The sequence below is a fragment of the Panthera pardus genome, unplaced genomic scaffold (assembly GCF_024362965.1).
Source record: "Panthera pardus isolate Hobbes unplaced genomic scaffold, ASM2436296v1 HiC_scaffold_12, whole genome shotgun sequence".
NCBI lineage: Eukaryota > Metazoa > Chordata > Mammalia > Carnivora > Felidae > Panthera > Panthera pardus.
The window spans coordinates 7,872,902-7,887,289 of NW_026526677.1; the positions used below are offsets into that span (position 1 = coordinate 7,872,902).

The window sequence follows — 14,388 nt, forward strand, 5'->3', positions numbered from 1 at the left end:
CCCCCTAACTTAAACCCGCTAAATGCCCCTCCCTGCCCCCCCACCCCACTTCGGGATGGGGAAGGAAGGTGGGTACCACAGCCCGAGCACAGATAAACCTGTTTAACCTCTGACCTTTGACCTTCCAGCTGCCTTTTCTTTCTTTCGGTCCCCTTTCCTTTTCTTCCATGTCCCTGTCTTTTTCTTTGGGTCACTCGTTGCCCCCAGGGTGGGGCCGGCTCCGGATGGGAGCCTAGGGAGGGGACACGGGAGGACGGGGGACCCAGCGTTTCTTCTCCCGCCTTGGGTGGACCTTCCCCCCCTTTCCGTTGGATGTCGCTGCTTACTCTGAGTCTCCTGAGAAACGCGTAATTACTTTTCTAACTCCTTTGGACTTCGCCGCCTGAGAAACCTACTGTCTTTCTAAACTTTTCCAAGGAAACTTTGATAACGAGCGCCTGGCGATTGCTAGACAGAGAATCCCCTACCGGCTTGGTCGAGTAGTAGATGAGTGGCTGCTCGACAAAGGTAATTAACCAGAATTAATTAATTAATTAATTAATTAACTTTAAAAACACTATCTTAAAGGTGCAGAGCTCTCTCTTTCCCCACCGTGCCTTCCCCATCGCCCGCCCCTTAGCGAGGGACTGATTTGCCCACCGGGATGCCCCCTTCCCCTCTGGAGTCAGTAGTCTGTGTCTTTAGAGGGGTGGTTTTGGACAAGGGTGGGGTTTTTCTCAGAAGAGGGCTTCTTCCAAACCTGGCATGGGCTGGGATAATCCATGGGATTCCTGGACCATCCCGGTAGAGCAGGCTGGAACACAGATCAGATGGGGAGGGAGGTTTCCCAAAGGGCCAGCAGCCAGGGCAGCCTGCACTGCACTTAGGAGCAGGAAGGCTCTGGGAAGCAGGAAGTGCTGATCCTAGGATCCAAAGGGAGGGTAGGAAGGCTTCACCAGGGTCCTCGAAGGATGGAAAAGAAAGAGTGAAGGCCTGCCATCCTACTGGAAAGACCCACCCAAGAGAATGGCTCCGGGGCACTGTCTCTGGAATGGGCCCACGTTGGTCCAGAAGGCCTCTTAGAAGGAGCAGAGGCGAGGGCAGGGGGCCTACTAGGAGGTAGGGGCAGGGGCAGGTGTCCCACAAGGGTTTCTGTGTGTGCCGAGCTGATGAGGAAGACAGAACAGGCTAGCTGAGAGGCCACATGTAGCGAGGCACTGCTGGGTGTGAGGGAGAAGGCCACTTGTCGCCAAGGGAAGTTGGGGCCAAGGGCAAAGCCATCCCATTCCCTTCGGAGAGGGGGCGAGCTCTGTACCTCTAAGGCTAAACTCTAGGGGGGCAGTAGAAGTGTTAAACCCCCACCTAACCAGCTGATAACTGTGCTTTTAAATGTCCACTGGGGCCTGCCCCAGCTAAAACCCCCAGATGTCACCTCCAGCCCCCCACACAGCCAGTGGGGACTAAACATGCTGATAACCAGATGTGATAAATCCGTAACAGGACAAAAAGTTAAAGGGACTGTAACAGACATCGCTAAAACCTACAGCCCCCAGCCGCACTGGGTTGCTGTCTCCAGCGGGGCGAACTTTAACCCTTTGAGGAGTTCACGGCGGGCGGGGCCACAGGGGCCAAGTTCGCTAACCTATGTAGCTTCCTCTCAATCACCCACTTCCCTCTCCCAGAATCAGAGAGGCCAGGGGAGCAGCCTGGGCTGAGGCCGGGACAACTTGTGACCCCCCAGGAGGCAGAGCTGGATGGGCCCTGGTGGGTGGGGGGTGGGGTGGGTAGGGAGCAGGGCTTGCAGATCAGGTGAGGGTGAACCCCAGCCGTCCTTTCCTAGCTGCGTGGTCACCCCTTCTCTGGAGACCTCAGTTTCCTCTCCTGGAAAGTGAAAGATGGGGCAAAACGCTCTGGTATTTCCCAGAGTGTGGAAGGGGGAGCGCACCTGTTGCCTCAAGACTTCCAGAAGGACAGGGAGAGCGAGCCCGCTCAGCCTACCTCCCGAGGGGTGCTGGGGAGAATGAGATGAAGTAAGGAAGCGGGAAGGTATTTGAGAACAAGATCTGGGCATTGTTGGAGGGATGCGTTTACCGTCAGCATCTGGCATGTGGTGGGTGTGCGGATAGATATTTCTCGAGTGAATCAATTTCCAGTTCCAAACCAGGTCCGGTGAAGCCTAAGTCCCGTGAGATGCTTCCCAAGAAAGAGATTTGTGGCAAAATGAGCCTGGGAAGTGCTGGCTCCCGTTTCCGCCTCTTGGAGCTGCAGATGGACATTGGTCTCACAAAGGTTCTGGGAAGTCGTGTGAGAGAGAAAGAAACCTGCTGTTTCATGGTGAAGTGGTCACTTCCCAAACTGGGTTGACCACTATACACATTTCCTCTCCGTTTTCCTCCTAATTCTTATGGCGGGGAATAATCTTGGGAGGAGATAGTCCTTAAAGGGCTTCCCCGGGTCTGGTATTCTAGCTGCTACTGACTAGTTCTCAGCTTTGGTTGCCTCCGGCTCCCCCCCCCACCCCGCCCCGTTTGTAAGATGGTGACTCTGTCCAGGGCTGAGTAAGGTGCCAGGCGGCCAGAGGGCACCGGAGGAGGAGGAGAGGCTGAGCAGAGGGCCAGGCAGACGCATCCCGCGCCCGGTCACTGGCTAGAGGCCAGACAGATGGCCGCGCGGCCCGGGGAACCCGTGTTTCCAAAGAGGGGTGTTTCACAAGTCGGACTGTCCTCAGCCCAGGTTTCGGGGGCAGGGCTTTCAGGCACCTAACTCTAAACCAGATATTTAACGAGGCACTAACCAGAGGCTAACAAGGGCTAAGCCAGGTCTTAAACCCCCCCGGCGCCAGCAGCTGAAGGTCCCGGGGGCAGGGGGCAATGTAGTGGTTCCTCTGCCCCCCGCTTCCCCCAAATAAGCAACACCAAAACCAAAGTTAAATCTAAACTTAAACATAATAAATGTCTTTTCTAAAAACCAAACCAAAGCAACAAACTCAGAGGGTTAAACCGACCCCCAGATCCACTAAAACCAAAAAGAACCGCCAAACCCCACCCAGGTGGGAATTCTGAGGTGTAAATGCTGAGCGAGGAGCGAGATTGGAGCTGGAGCGGTTTTTTGGGCTGTCAGCGAGCGAAGCAAGGTCCCTTTAACGTTTTCCACCTCTGTGCCTGCACATCCTGGCGGGGAGGAAGGCCTCTGCTCTCCAGGGCCTGGTCCCCGGGCAGTGGCTGGGCCTTGGAGGGGGGAGGAGAGAGGGGAGCCTGGCCAGAGGTCAGAGGGCTTGGTGGTGGCTGGCAGGGCAGAGTGAGGTCGCCCTCACGCACGCCGGCCCTCCTCCCACGCACCGTCCTGACCTCTGGCACCTCGGTGTCGCCTCCCACTCTGCTTTGACACGCGCTGACCACTCAGCCTGGCAGTCTCCTTCTCTGTCTCTGCCTCTTTGTCTGCTCTGTCTGCTGCTTCCGAGGGCTCCATGGCTCGGGGCTGGACACTGGGTGTGGGACGTTTGGGGGAGCAGAGGGAGAAGATGGGGATCAAATTGAGGGAAGGGAAAGAAGGGGGGGGCGATGCCCCTGGAGCAGGAGAGGAGAGGGGGATGGGAATATCAGAGGCATGAGCATGGTGGGGACAGGGGGGAGCTGGGCTCCCTTTCCCAGCCCATGTGTGCCTTGGGGACCCTCCCCCTCTGGGGTCCCCACCTGGCTGGGCTAGGGGCTGTGGCTGACAAGGACTTTCCCTTTGGTGTCTGCCCTTCCTCGTTTCTCCTACCCCCCACCCCCACCCCCTTGCTGATTTCCCTCTCCACTCCTCTTTCCTTCCCTTGGCTTCCCTCTGTTCTCCCATCCTGTTCTGATCTCTCCCCACTGCCTGTCCCTCCTCTGCCACCCCTACCAATCCCCCCGCCCGCCAGGCCGCCAGCTGACCATCTTCAACAGCCAGGCTGCCATCAAGATCGGGGGCCGGGACCAGGGCCGTCCCTTCCAGGGCCAGGTGTCCGGCCTCTACTACAATGGGCTCAAGGTGCTGGCGCTGGCCGCCGAGAGCGACCCCAATGTGCGGACCGAGGGCCACCTGCGCCTGGTGGGGGAGGGGCCGTCCGTGCTGCTCAGCGCGGAGACCACGGCCACCACCCTGCTGGCCGACATGGCCACCACCATCATGGAGACCACCACCACCATGGCCACCACTACCACGCGCCGGGGCCGCTCCCCCACACTGAGGGACAGCACCACCCAGGTGAGGGCCTTTGGGCTGACAGACAAAGAGTGAGACTTTGGCTGGGGGAGAGGGCCGATGCCCACGTAGCCACCGGGGCGCCCCGGAGAGGGCCTGGGGGGTCTGGCGGGATCCCGGAGGCTGCCACCTCATCCTTGTCACAGTGATGGTTCAGGTGAGGTGGGAAAGGTCTCCTTCCGCGAAGCGGCCTTTGCCCTGGTGACCAGGGATGCTGTATATGGGAGGGTGGGCACTGTTTCTAGGGACCACTCCCAGGGCCAAGGGGGAGTTTGGTACTCCAGCTAGACCAGGCAAGACCGCCCTACCCAAGAGGGAGGAAGTCTGGACTGGGGTGAGGGTGGAATGAGCCCATCTGCCTGCCCCATAACAAAGGCCATGCCCAGTGCTGTGTGGGCAGCGAGAGAGAGATGGATGGAGCCAGGACGGCATCGCTCTGGGCAGGGCACGTAGGTGACGGCCCTGGAGGGGCTAGAAGCCCAGCTGGTGGCGGCCCCGCCCCTGGAGGCTGGTGGAGGCCCGGAGCGGCGTCTCCCTGATTGCCGGTGCCCTTGCAGGGGGACCGCAAGCCCGTCCTCCGCCTGCGACCTTGAGCAGGTGCCACCACGTAGCAGGCCTCAGTGCCCTCTATGGCTGTGGGTGTGAGGGGGTGTGGGTACAGACGGTTCCCTGGTGCTTTACCCCCCACACTGCCTGCCTCGCCTGCTCAGGTGCTCTCTCTAGATCAGGTCAAGCCCAAGTGACTTGAGTCTATCTTCTCTTATACCTGGAGGGGGTGCTACCTGGGGGTGAGGCTGTGCTGGGGCAGGACAGGCCCGGCTTTGCTGGTGCCAAAAGCCAACGGAGCACGTGTGACTCACAGAGGCAACTTGGGGGCCTGGCTGAGTTTTCTAGCTCTTGCCATCAATGACTGTCGGCCCAGGGAGGGATCACACCTGGCATGGTAGACCGTATTTAATCACCCTGTCCCCGCGGCCCGAGCCACCTCTGTCCCTCATTGCCCATGGCTGTCGGGCCTCTGTGCCTGGAGAGAGCGCTGTCCTCCCCGGGGCGAGGGAGAGGTCGGGGGGGCGCGGCCAGGGGGCCGCGCCCCGAGTCCCCCGCCAGCCTGCCTTCAGCGTCTGTAAATGAGGGCCGGACTCGATGAGCACTAAATCCCCTCCTCCCTCCCAGTCCGTGTGTAGGGGGGCCTGGCACTGGCTGACGGCCTCATCCGGGCACGAGCGAGAAGTCTGCACCCCCTTCCCCTCTGCCTTTGCTGCCAAGAGAAGCTGGGGGACCCGAATGCCAGACCTCGCCCCAGGGAGCGGGGAGCCCCGGGAGAAAGGCCTGGCCCTACCCAAGATTGGGCAGTGACAGTGCCCGGCGCCCATGGGCAAGAGAGGCCCACCAGTCTCAGTGGGAGGGAGATGGGCAGGCCATCCAGGTGGAAGAGAGGTGGGGGGCCCTAGGGGCCACAGCTGTGCTGGAGAAGCCCCCGCAGGACGGACTGGTGCTGAGGGGCCAGGGTGCAGAAGGAAAATCAGCGATCTGAAGATGAGGGGGTGGGGGGAGGGGCAGGGTGGAGAAGAGGCACCCCTCCCCACCCCAGACTCCTCCCACCCTTGGCCTTCAGCAGCCTTCTCCCCACATCCCGCAGTCTCCTGGGCTCCCTTCCCGCCTGGACTCTGGGTTTCCCCGCTTGGGTCTCCTCCCCAGCGCACCCTGAGCGCACTCCCCTCCCCGCCCCTTACATTTCGCTCATCTTGGGGATTCTCTTTCTCTGCAATCAGGAGGAGAGAAAATGCTGACAAAGTCGTCTCCAGTTGTCATGGCAACCACAGCCCTAATTACTGTGTGCAGCCTGGTTCCGGGCTCTGGGAAGGGGACTGGGAGAGAGATGGGGGTGGGGGGGGGTAGTGAGGGTGGAGCCAAGAACCACCCCCCCCCCCACCCCCCACCCTAGGCCCTGCTCCCCGTCTCTGCCTGTGCTGGCCTCCGGCGGCCCCCACGCCTTACCTCCCCCCTGCCCCGGGCCCCCTTGCTCCAGCCCTGCACCCCCAGGTCCAACGTCCAGCCTCCCTGCCTTCCTAGAAATAAAAGACACATGTGCTGGCTCACCGACCCCCAGGAGCCGGGCAGCTGCTGCAGGGCGGGTGCTGTCCAGCCTCGCTCTGCACATCTGGGGGAAGGGAGGCCCTCGGCCATCCAGCCACGGGCCAGGGTGTGTGTCTTAGCGCCCAGGACCCGTCTCCTGTGTGGTCTCACTCAAGAGGTGGCTTTGGGACCTGTTGACCCACCCGCGAACCTTCTTCTCCCCCCCGCCCCACCCTTCCTCTCGCCCCCAGAACACAGATGACCTCTTGGTGGCCTCTGCTGAGTGTCCGAGTGACGACGAGGACCTGGAGGAGTGTGAGCCCAGTACTGGTGAGTGCCTTTCCCCCCTCCCCTGCCCCGGGCCCGGGTGACGCTGATGGGAGGGGGGCGACTGTCCCTGCCACCTGGCCCAAGCCCACAGGGCCTGCTGCCAGGCCGTCACTTGCCCTGATAGCTTCCTCTGCCTTCCTGCCATTCCCCTCCAGGTCCCTCCAATTGTCCCTCTGGCAAGGCCGTTTCCGGCCTTTTGGTACCCCAGCCCTCCGAGTTAGTGAGGTCCTTAGCTTGGGATCCTGGGGTTGAGGGCCAAGGAATGCTGGGAGGGAAAGAGGGGGACTTTTCCCCGAGAAAGATGAATAACTACAGCTCCCATGAGTCTTTATGGGGTGCGAGCTGGGGGTGGGGTAGGAGGGGGAGCGCAGGCCTAGGAACTACAACTCCCATCAGCTCTTGAGTCCAGAACTACAACTCCCATCAGCTCTTGGGTCCAGAACTGCAACTCCCATCGGTCCCTGAGGCCTGATTTTCCCTGGGTCAGTAGTAGAGGAGACCTCCGCTGGATCCAGAACCCTCCTCATTCCCAGTCTCAGGGAGGTGGCCAGACACTCTGCCAGGCCAAGCTGGGGCAGTTATACCACACGGCAGCTCTGTGCCAGGCAGTGAGTGGGCTGGGGCGGGGCGGGGTAGGAGATGTGCCCCTAGCCAGACACGTGACCCCTGAGGAGCTTGGGACCTGAGGTCTGGTCTAGATTTCTAGAGGGGCAGTTGCTCTAACAGGAGAGCAGGTGCTGGGAGGAAAGGCTTCCCGGGGGTGGCATTCCAGGCCTCTGCTGGATCCTTCCAGCTGGAGAGCTGGGCTCGGCCCCAGCGAGAGACCAGGTTGGCAAAGCAAGGGTGGGCCTCGAGTGCCAACTGAGAAGTGCGGGGTATGGAGTGGCATAGTGGGTGCGAGGGCTGCTCAGCTGAGCAGATTGGGGGTGGCTGAGAGGAGCCAGGGGGAGGGAGGGCCTGAGGAGCTGAGGTCCTGGTGCTTACGCCTGGCAGCGGGAACGGAGGAAGGACTGAATGTGGCCAGATTTCCCAGGAAGGGATCGTGGGATCTGGTGGTGGCCTGGATGAGCTTGTGGGAACCTCATCCCTTGCTTGGGTTTCCAGAAACTTCTGGTTACCTTGCAGTGGGTAGCACCTGGGCTCTGGAGGTTGGGGCAGATGCCTGCGGGGTTGGCGACCGTGATGGGGTCAGGGGAGGGGGGCAGTCTCACTGGGGCATAGCTTGTGAATCCAGCCTGGCGGGGGGGCGGTCTGCCAGTCCCAGAGGAGACGCTCAAGCTGAGGGTAGGCTGCAACCATGGAAGGAGTGTGGGGAGAGCAAGAAACACCACGGAGCCTTGGGGCAGAGGCTCAGGTTCCAGAGACCAATGGCAGGGGGAGAGCCGGGGCACAGGCCCCCAGGCCCCACAGGCCAGAGCTGAAGAGCGTTGTTTGGTGGTCCGGGGCCCTGAGGCGCGTGGGGGAGCTGCAGGCTGTTGGGCTGCAAAGGCCTCCCCATCCACAGCCGAGAGCTGGTGCTTTCTGGAACAGACGCCGTCCACTGCGGGGAGGCCCCTCTGCTGGTGGTGGGGGGGGGCCATCTGGCTGCATCCCACTAGGCGATCTCAGCTCAGGGACGCACCTTCATGCTCTGCCGTTGCTTTGGGAGGTTCTGGGCATCTGGCAGCTTCCACGCAGCACTCTCCCCCTCAACCCTGCTTTACCTCCTCTACCCAGTCAGTTACTGGGGTTTCCCGTATACGGAAGCAGCTCCCCTAGCCCGGACCTGCCGAAAGGGGCCGTGATGATCAGCTCCACGAGAGCCCTGGGATAGGACTCCGGGGACACAGGGCTGTGTGGGTCTTGAGAAAAGGGCACTTGGCCCCATCACATGTGTTTGCACGCATGTGCTCACTCTGGGGGGCAGGGGGGAGGGACTGTGGGATGAGAGGAGGGGTCTGCTCTCCCTGGACCCCGTGGAGAGGAGTGTGGGGCCTCACGGCCACCGCGCAGGGACAGGCAGTGCATACTGGGCCACACCGGGGCCACACACTCCCCGAGGTTCGAACTTTCCAGCCGCCACCTGGAGTCTTGTCAGGGGCCTGGATGTGACGGAGGCTGAGTCGCTGAGTGCGTGCACCGGTTGGCCGAGCTCCCTTAGGCTGTGTTGGGACGAGGGAGTAAAGGGGAGCTGAGGTAGGCAGGTCGGCCGCCCTCCCTGGATCAGAGGGCCAAGCCCCTGAGGGGAGGGTGGAGGGTAGAGGAGGACTAGAAGCCGGGAGGGGGGGGGGGGGGCTGGTTAGGGAGAGGCTGGTGGACAGCCTGGCACCGGGCTTTGAAAATAAGGGCAGAGCGTACGCGTAAGCCTCCAGAGGAGACCGACAGAAGCCAGAGGTTCTCCCCCAGGTGTGCGTGGCACGTGTGTGTATTTCCATACGCACACCCGTCCCATATGCTTCAGGTTGGAGTTTTATCCTGATGGGAGGCCAGGCAAAGACCAAGATGACTCCAGAGCCCCTCAGGCTGATCTAGACCATGCCACCCGCCCCATCTACCGAGAAAGGGGACTCCAGCCAGAGGCCCTCTTGTGCCCCGGGTGCAGGGAGGCTGTTCTCTAGCACAGGGCCGGGCCTCCTTGGGCTCCGAGGTCAGTGTTAGAGGAGGAGGCAGCCTGGCTAGAGACAGTGGCTACCCAGGGACCGACCCCAGGGACCCCAGGCCGTTGGCATCCCTCCCACCTGCCAGATCCTCCTCCCTGGGTCCAGATGTCAAGCCTGGGATCATCCCCACTCGCTTTCCACCCTTCCTCTCCGCTTGGGCCCCTTCCCAGACCCCAGGCCCCACTCCTCCTTCCCGTAGCTCGGTGAGATCATCGTCCAACATGGTTATTTCACGTGAGGTTGGCAAGCCAGTCAAAGAAGGGTATGGATTGATGGGCACCGTGTTTTCATTCTTTTGAGAGGGAGTGCCTTCAGCGGGGGCGTGCTCTGCATCGTGGGGAATGTGGCCCACCACCCCTCGCTGTCTTCGCCAGCCTGACCCGCACATTAGGGTATGGTGCCCTGTGGGGATTTGAGTTTGCACCCCTTGAGGCACCCAGGAAGGGCGCACACGGACTCAGATCCACAGCGGCACACGTTTACATGCGTGCACACGTGTCTGACCAGGGGCGCACGCACGTACATCCGTGCACATACACTTAGGGATCTACCGGCAAGCTCACGCACACCCACTTGCACAGGTGTGAATACGTTCAAACCTGGACGGTCACAGGCCGTTCGCGCCTCAGACCAAAGGAGGCGCACACACGCTTAGATCTAAAGAGACACACGTGTCGTCCGTAACACGCAGACACACGGCTACCGAGACCCACAGAAGCACAAACCCATACAGCCGCGTGTCACGGCTCCACCCAAGTCCACACTCATGTTCGGGCCTCCCGTGTCCTGCCAGTAAGTTCGCACAAACCCATACAGGTGCCTGGTCTTACAGAGACGCATGCGTATTCAGAGCGTGTTCAGCAAGTTCGCTTTCCCATCCGTGCGCTTGGGGCTCCCAAAACACCCACCTAGGCTTGGGCTCCCAGGTGCCACGCCACAGAGCCACGCCCGTGTGCACGCAGAAGGCACCTATGTGCTGAGACCCGCACGTGGGCACGTTCTCAGAGGTAGGCTGTGTGCACCCAGACCCAGGGGTCCACACACGTTCACACGGTTGTTTACACCCGCACCTGCAGCCCTCCCATTGCCCCGTGAGAGGGGACCCTCAGAGCTCCGCCTTAGCTCAGAGGCTCATACCCACGTGTTCAGAGGCACGCGCACACACGCGCACACACTCGGAGACACGTACATTCAGATTCACCCATGCTTGGAGACATACACATGGTCGGACCCTTCAGGGCATACACACTCGTACGGAGTCCTGCAGTGGTGTTTACACGCGCATGCGCGCACACACACACACACACACACACACACACACACACACACGTCTACACTGGCCCGCACGGGCACCCACGGATACCGATGCCCTTACTCGTATGCTCAGATGTCCACATGAGCTGCTCACAGATGGGCTCGTATCCTCGGGCCGCACATACGTGTTCAGACCCAATAAAACGCATGCCTCTGTGTTCACACGCAGGTGAGCACATGCCGCTGTTCAGACCCCCGAGGGCACACACATGCGCGAGCACTCAGATTCATGTAAGCCCCCCACGTGGCTCAGACCCACAGAGCCAGCTTGTGCGCTTACCCCGTGTGGGCACGACCCTTCGGAGGCTTTGCGCCCATGCATACGTACGGGAGACCCTCAGAGGCCGGATCCCACAGACGCGGGCGTGCCCGCTCAGACCCACACATCTAGCTCAGAATTCACAGAAGCACAAATGAGCTCACATTCCAGAGTTTCTTAAGATAACACCAGTTGCCATGATAGATCACCTCCACAGCACCTGTGGTTTAATACCCAGAAATTTATTTCTCCTCCACAAGCCCTCGCCCAGGGCCTGGCCTTCCGTCTGGAAGCCACACGGTCCCCGCCAGGTGAGGTCCCGAGTTGCGGAAGGTGACCCACGGTGGGGTCACGCGCGGGTGGGTTCTACGGGCCAGGGTGGAGAGGGGCGCTCGTTGCTTGCGCCGATTCTGCCCGCGGCCATCCGGAGCTCAGTCTCCTGGCCCCGGCTCAGCTTCCAGGAAGGCTGGGAGGTACGGCCTTGCCGTGCCCCCGGGGAGGAAGCAGAAACAGATGCGGTGAGCAGACCAGCTAGCGATTTCTGTGTCCAGTGTGGCCCTCTGGGTCACCAACAGTCCATTTCACTCTTTCTCACACCCGCAGAGCACGCCTCCCCCCCCCCCCAAGGGAGACACCCTGAAGCCTCACCCCCTCAGGGCTGTCACTGCAAAGGGGAGGGTGTCTGGGAGATGGCGGCCCGCTTGGCTGGGTCCAGACTTGCTCCTGGGTGTCCACATGTGGTCTGGATCCCCGTGAACTAAAAGGGTAATCGATCTCACGGACCACACAGCTCAGCCCCGCCCCGAATCCAGTGGGCCAGAGTCAGCCATCACAGTAAAACCTGTCATGCAAAAAAAGAGAAGAGTGGAAAACCCCCCAAGACCCCTAGTTCTAAGCCTTGAGGAAATCCAGCCCCCCCTGCAGTGGGTGAGACTCCACCCCTGCGGTGGGGAACTTTCTTCCTTAACCCCCGTCCTCTACTGTCTTCGAGAAACTCCCTCTCCTTGGTTTGTAGCCCTGGTGCTGCCTCTGTGAAGGGCCTCCCAGTTCTTATCCTCCGTGGCCTCCTCGGAAGTGGGTGTTGGGAAAACGTCCTCCTTGGGGACTCGGCCCACTTCCTGCCCCTGCATATTTGGGGGCCCAGAGGTGGTTTCTCAGGCTCCAGCAGTCAAAGCGGCTGCCCTCAGAGTTCTTTCCCAGACACACTTGCGAAGCCCGTTTATTTCCGTGTTGCTCTGATCATGGGATCAGAGCCTGTCTCTTCATTTAGCGATGACGCTTCTGAAGGCCTTCGAAACAGCAGGTGGGGAGGCCACACCCTCCATCTGATCTGTGAGGCGAGGCCGAGGCCTCCTCCTGCAGGTAGACGTCTCACGGGGTCATTGTCCCTCACAGCCATCTTTGGTCTCTCTCGCGATTTGTAGTTTGGAAGCATCGGCTCTCTGGACGCTTGGCAAGCCCCGCGTTTCCGGGCTGTCTCTGTTGCCTTCGTCTCTGCTTGCAAAGCCCCCACTCACTCTTGCCTAACTCAGTCTTCTTATGATGCATTACCGAAAGCCGAAAGGAAAAGGCGGCATCGTCACCCCAACTTTCCTGGCACGTTCCCTTGGGGCCTCAGCCTCCACCGGCGCACGCTCTGCCCCGTAGGGCATCACAAGCAGAGGCTGGAACCCAATGTCCCGCATCGTACGCTGCTTCATCTTTCCAGCCCTTTCCCTGGCTTGTTACCTGAAGCCCACGGGTTTTGGGGGCACACAGGTCTGGTTCGGCATCCGTACTTGTGAAGGCAACATGTGTTTCTGTAACAGATAACCCCCAGATCTCAGTGGTTTCTTCCAGGGAAGCATCTCACTCAAGTGAAAGCCCACCAGGGGGCTTCCCCATCAGCAGGTGGCTCCGCCCCAAGGGGCGCTTTGGGAATCCAGCCTCCTTCCATCCCTGTAGCTCCTCCGTACTCAGCAGGCAGTTTGCGAGGTCCCTGGAAGGAGGGGAAAGGGCACGCACCCGCACCCGGGAGACTCATGGGCGGCTACTGGCAGCGGCCCCTGCTCAGTCATACGGCCACACCTACTTGTAAGGGGTGCTGGGAAATGTAGTCTTGCAGCCCAGGAGAAGGAGCCCATGAGTTTGGGGAAAGAGGCATTCACAGAGGCCTGCCTCCCACGCTGGGACCCACGGGGGCAGGCTCACGGGCTCGCAGTGGGGCATTCACGCATGCGCACAGGAGTTCAGACCCAGGCTCAGAAGCGGGTGGACCCAGGCACAGCCAGGGGCTCGCTTACACGCACACATCTGTGCACATTCCCTGACGCTCATGTGCTCAGATCCGTTGAGGTTCGTGTGCACACGATGCCCAGGTGCACAGGAACAGACTCTGAGGGGTGCGTTCCTGCGCGCACACACACACACACACACACACACACACACACACACACGATACGGCATCCGCTCTGACCTTGAATCCGCCTTGACGCTTGCCATTGGCTGCGCTGGTGTTTCCGAGTGGGGCGGGGCGCCATCTTCCAGGTCACTGCACGCAGTTGGGCACAGGTTGTTTTCTACTGGAACAGGTGAGTAAGGGCTGAAATCTAGCCAGCGCTCTCTGCTCACCAAGCTGCGTGTCCTGGTCCCTGGAGCAGGGCTGTGGCCTCCAGGAAGCCAGAGTACCTTTTTCTAATTGTGTAAAGAGAAGCTATTCGCCAAGTCGTGTGCGTGCAGGTCTGTGGCCACACTGAGGGGCTGCCTTTTTGCGGACCCACACGAAACGCCCTGTGGGCTAGTGGCTTTCTTGCCGTCACAGCCTGGGCAGGCACCCCGCGCTGGTGGACGGGGCCTCAGCCAGCCGATTGCTCAGTCTGTGACACCCAACCTCAGTGCTAGGTGCTCTTTTGGGAGTAGGCACGTCCTGCTGGGGTGGGAATGGGGTTCTTGGGTACATTTCCGGTCAGGAGTCGCTGTGCCCTGAAGGCAGAAAGGGCTCAGCTTGCTGGTCTCCTTGGCCAGAATGGAATTCTCTCTAGTAAGTGGGACTGACAGGTCCTGGCATTCAACTTAGGAGTTGGGTGGGGGGTGGGGGGGCTTCTGTGATCCGTGCTCCTGTGAGTATTTTTCCCAAGTGCTGTAGCAGCCTGAGGTGGGGGAGGGGCGGGAAGCTGCCTAGGGTCCTTCTCAGACTCCCGGGAGCACCCCATCCCAATGTACAGCCTTGTAGAGCTGGACCCGGGGTCCCAGGCACCCCAAGTCTTCCTCAAACGCCCAGTGGGAAGGGGAGCCCCTGGTTGGACTTTCACAGTGAGGAGTCTCTGAGGCGTCCTCCCTTCCTCCAGAGCCTGCTAACTCCTCGCCAGGACAAGCTTGCTGGACCCTGGACCAGTGAACGACCCCAGGGAAACCCAGTGCCCTATGTTACATGCGGCTTGCCTGCCACAGAGCCAGTTCGGCTTTGATCGAATGTGGGGGAAGGAAGACAGCGCGGGGTCTTGACAGCGTGTTATCTTGTGGGGACAGCAGGAGCTGTGGGGTGAGGAGACGGAGGCTGGGGTGCAGGGCCATGAGAAGGGGGCA

The 14,388-nt window shown here is 60.7% G+C and overlaps 1 protein-coding gene across 34 annotated transcripts in view; it reads left to right on the top strand.

Annotated features, from left to right (window-relative positions):
* NRXN2 (neurexin 2) overlaps positions 1-14,388 on the top strand; it is a 108,808-nt gene that overhangs the window by 89,591 nt on the left and 4,829 nt on the right. For 24 of the 34 annotated variants that reach the window (XM_053899505.1, XM_053899506.1, XM_053899507.1 and 21 more), the window contains 3 exons: positions 418-507; positions 3,884-4,209; positions 6,534-6,612. In XM_053899505.1, the coding sequence (XP_053755480.1) occupies positions 418-507; positions 3,884-4,209; positions 6,534-6,612 (495 nt within the window). The remainder of the gene's footprint in view (positions 1-417; positions 508-3,883; positions 4,210-6,533; positions 6,613-14,388) is intronic. The other 10 variants (XM_053899510.1, XM_053899512.1, XM_053899519.1 and 7 more) reach the window with 1 other exon arrangement.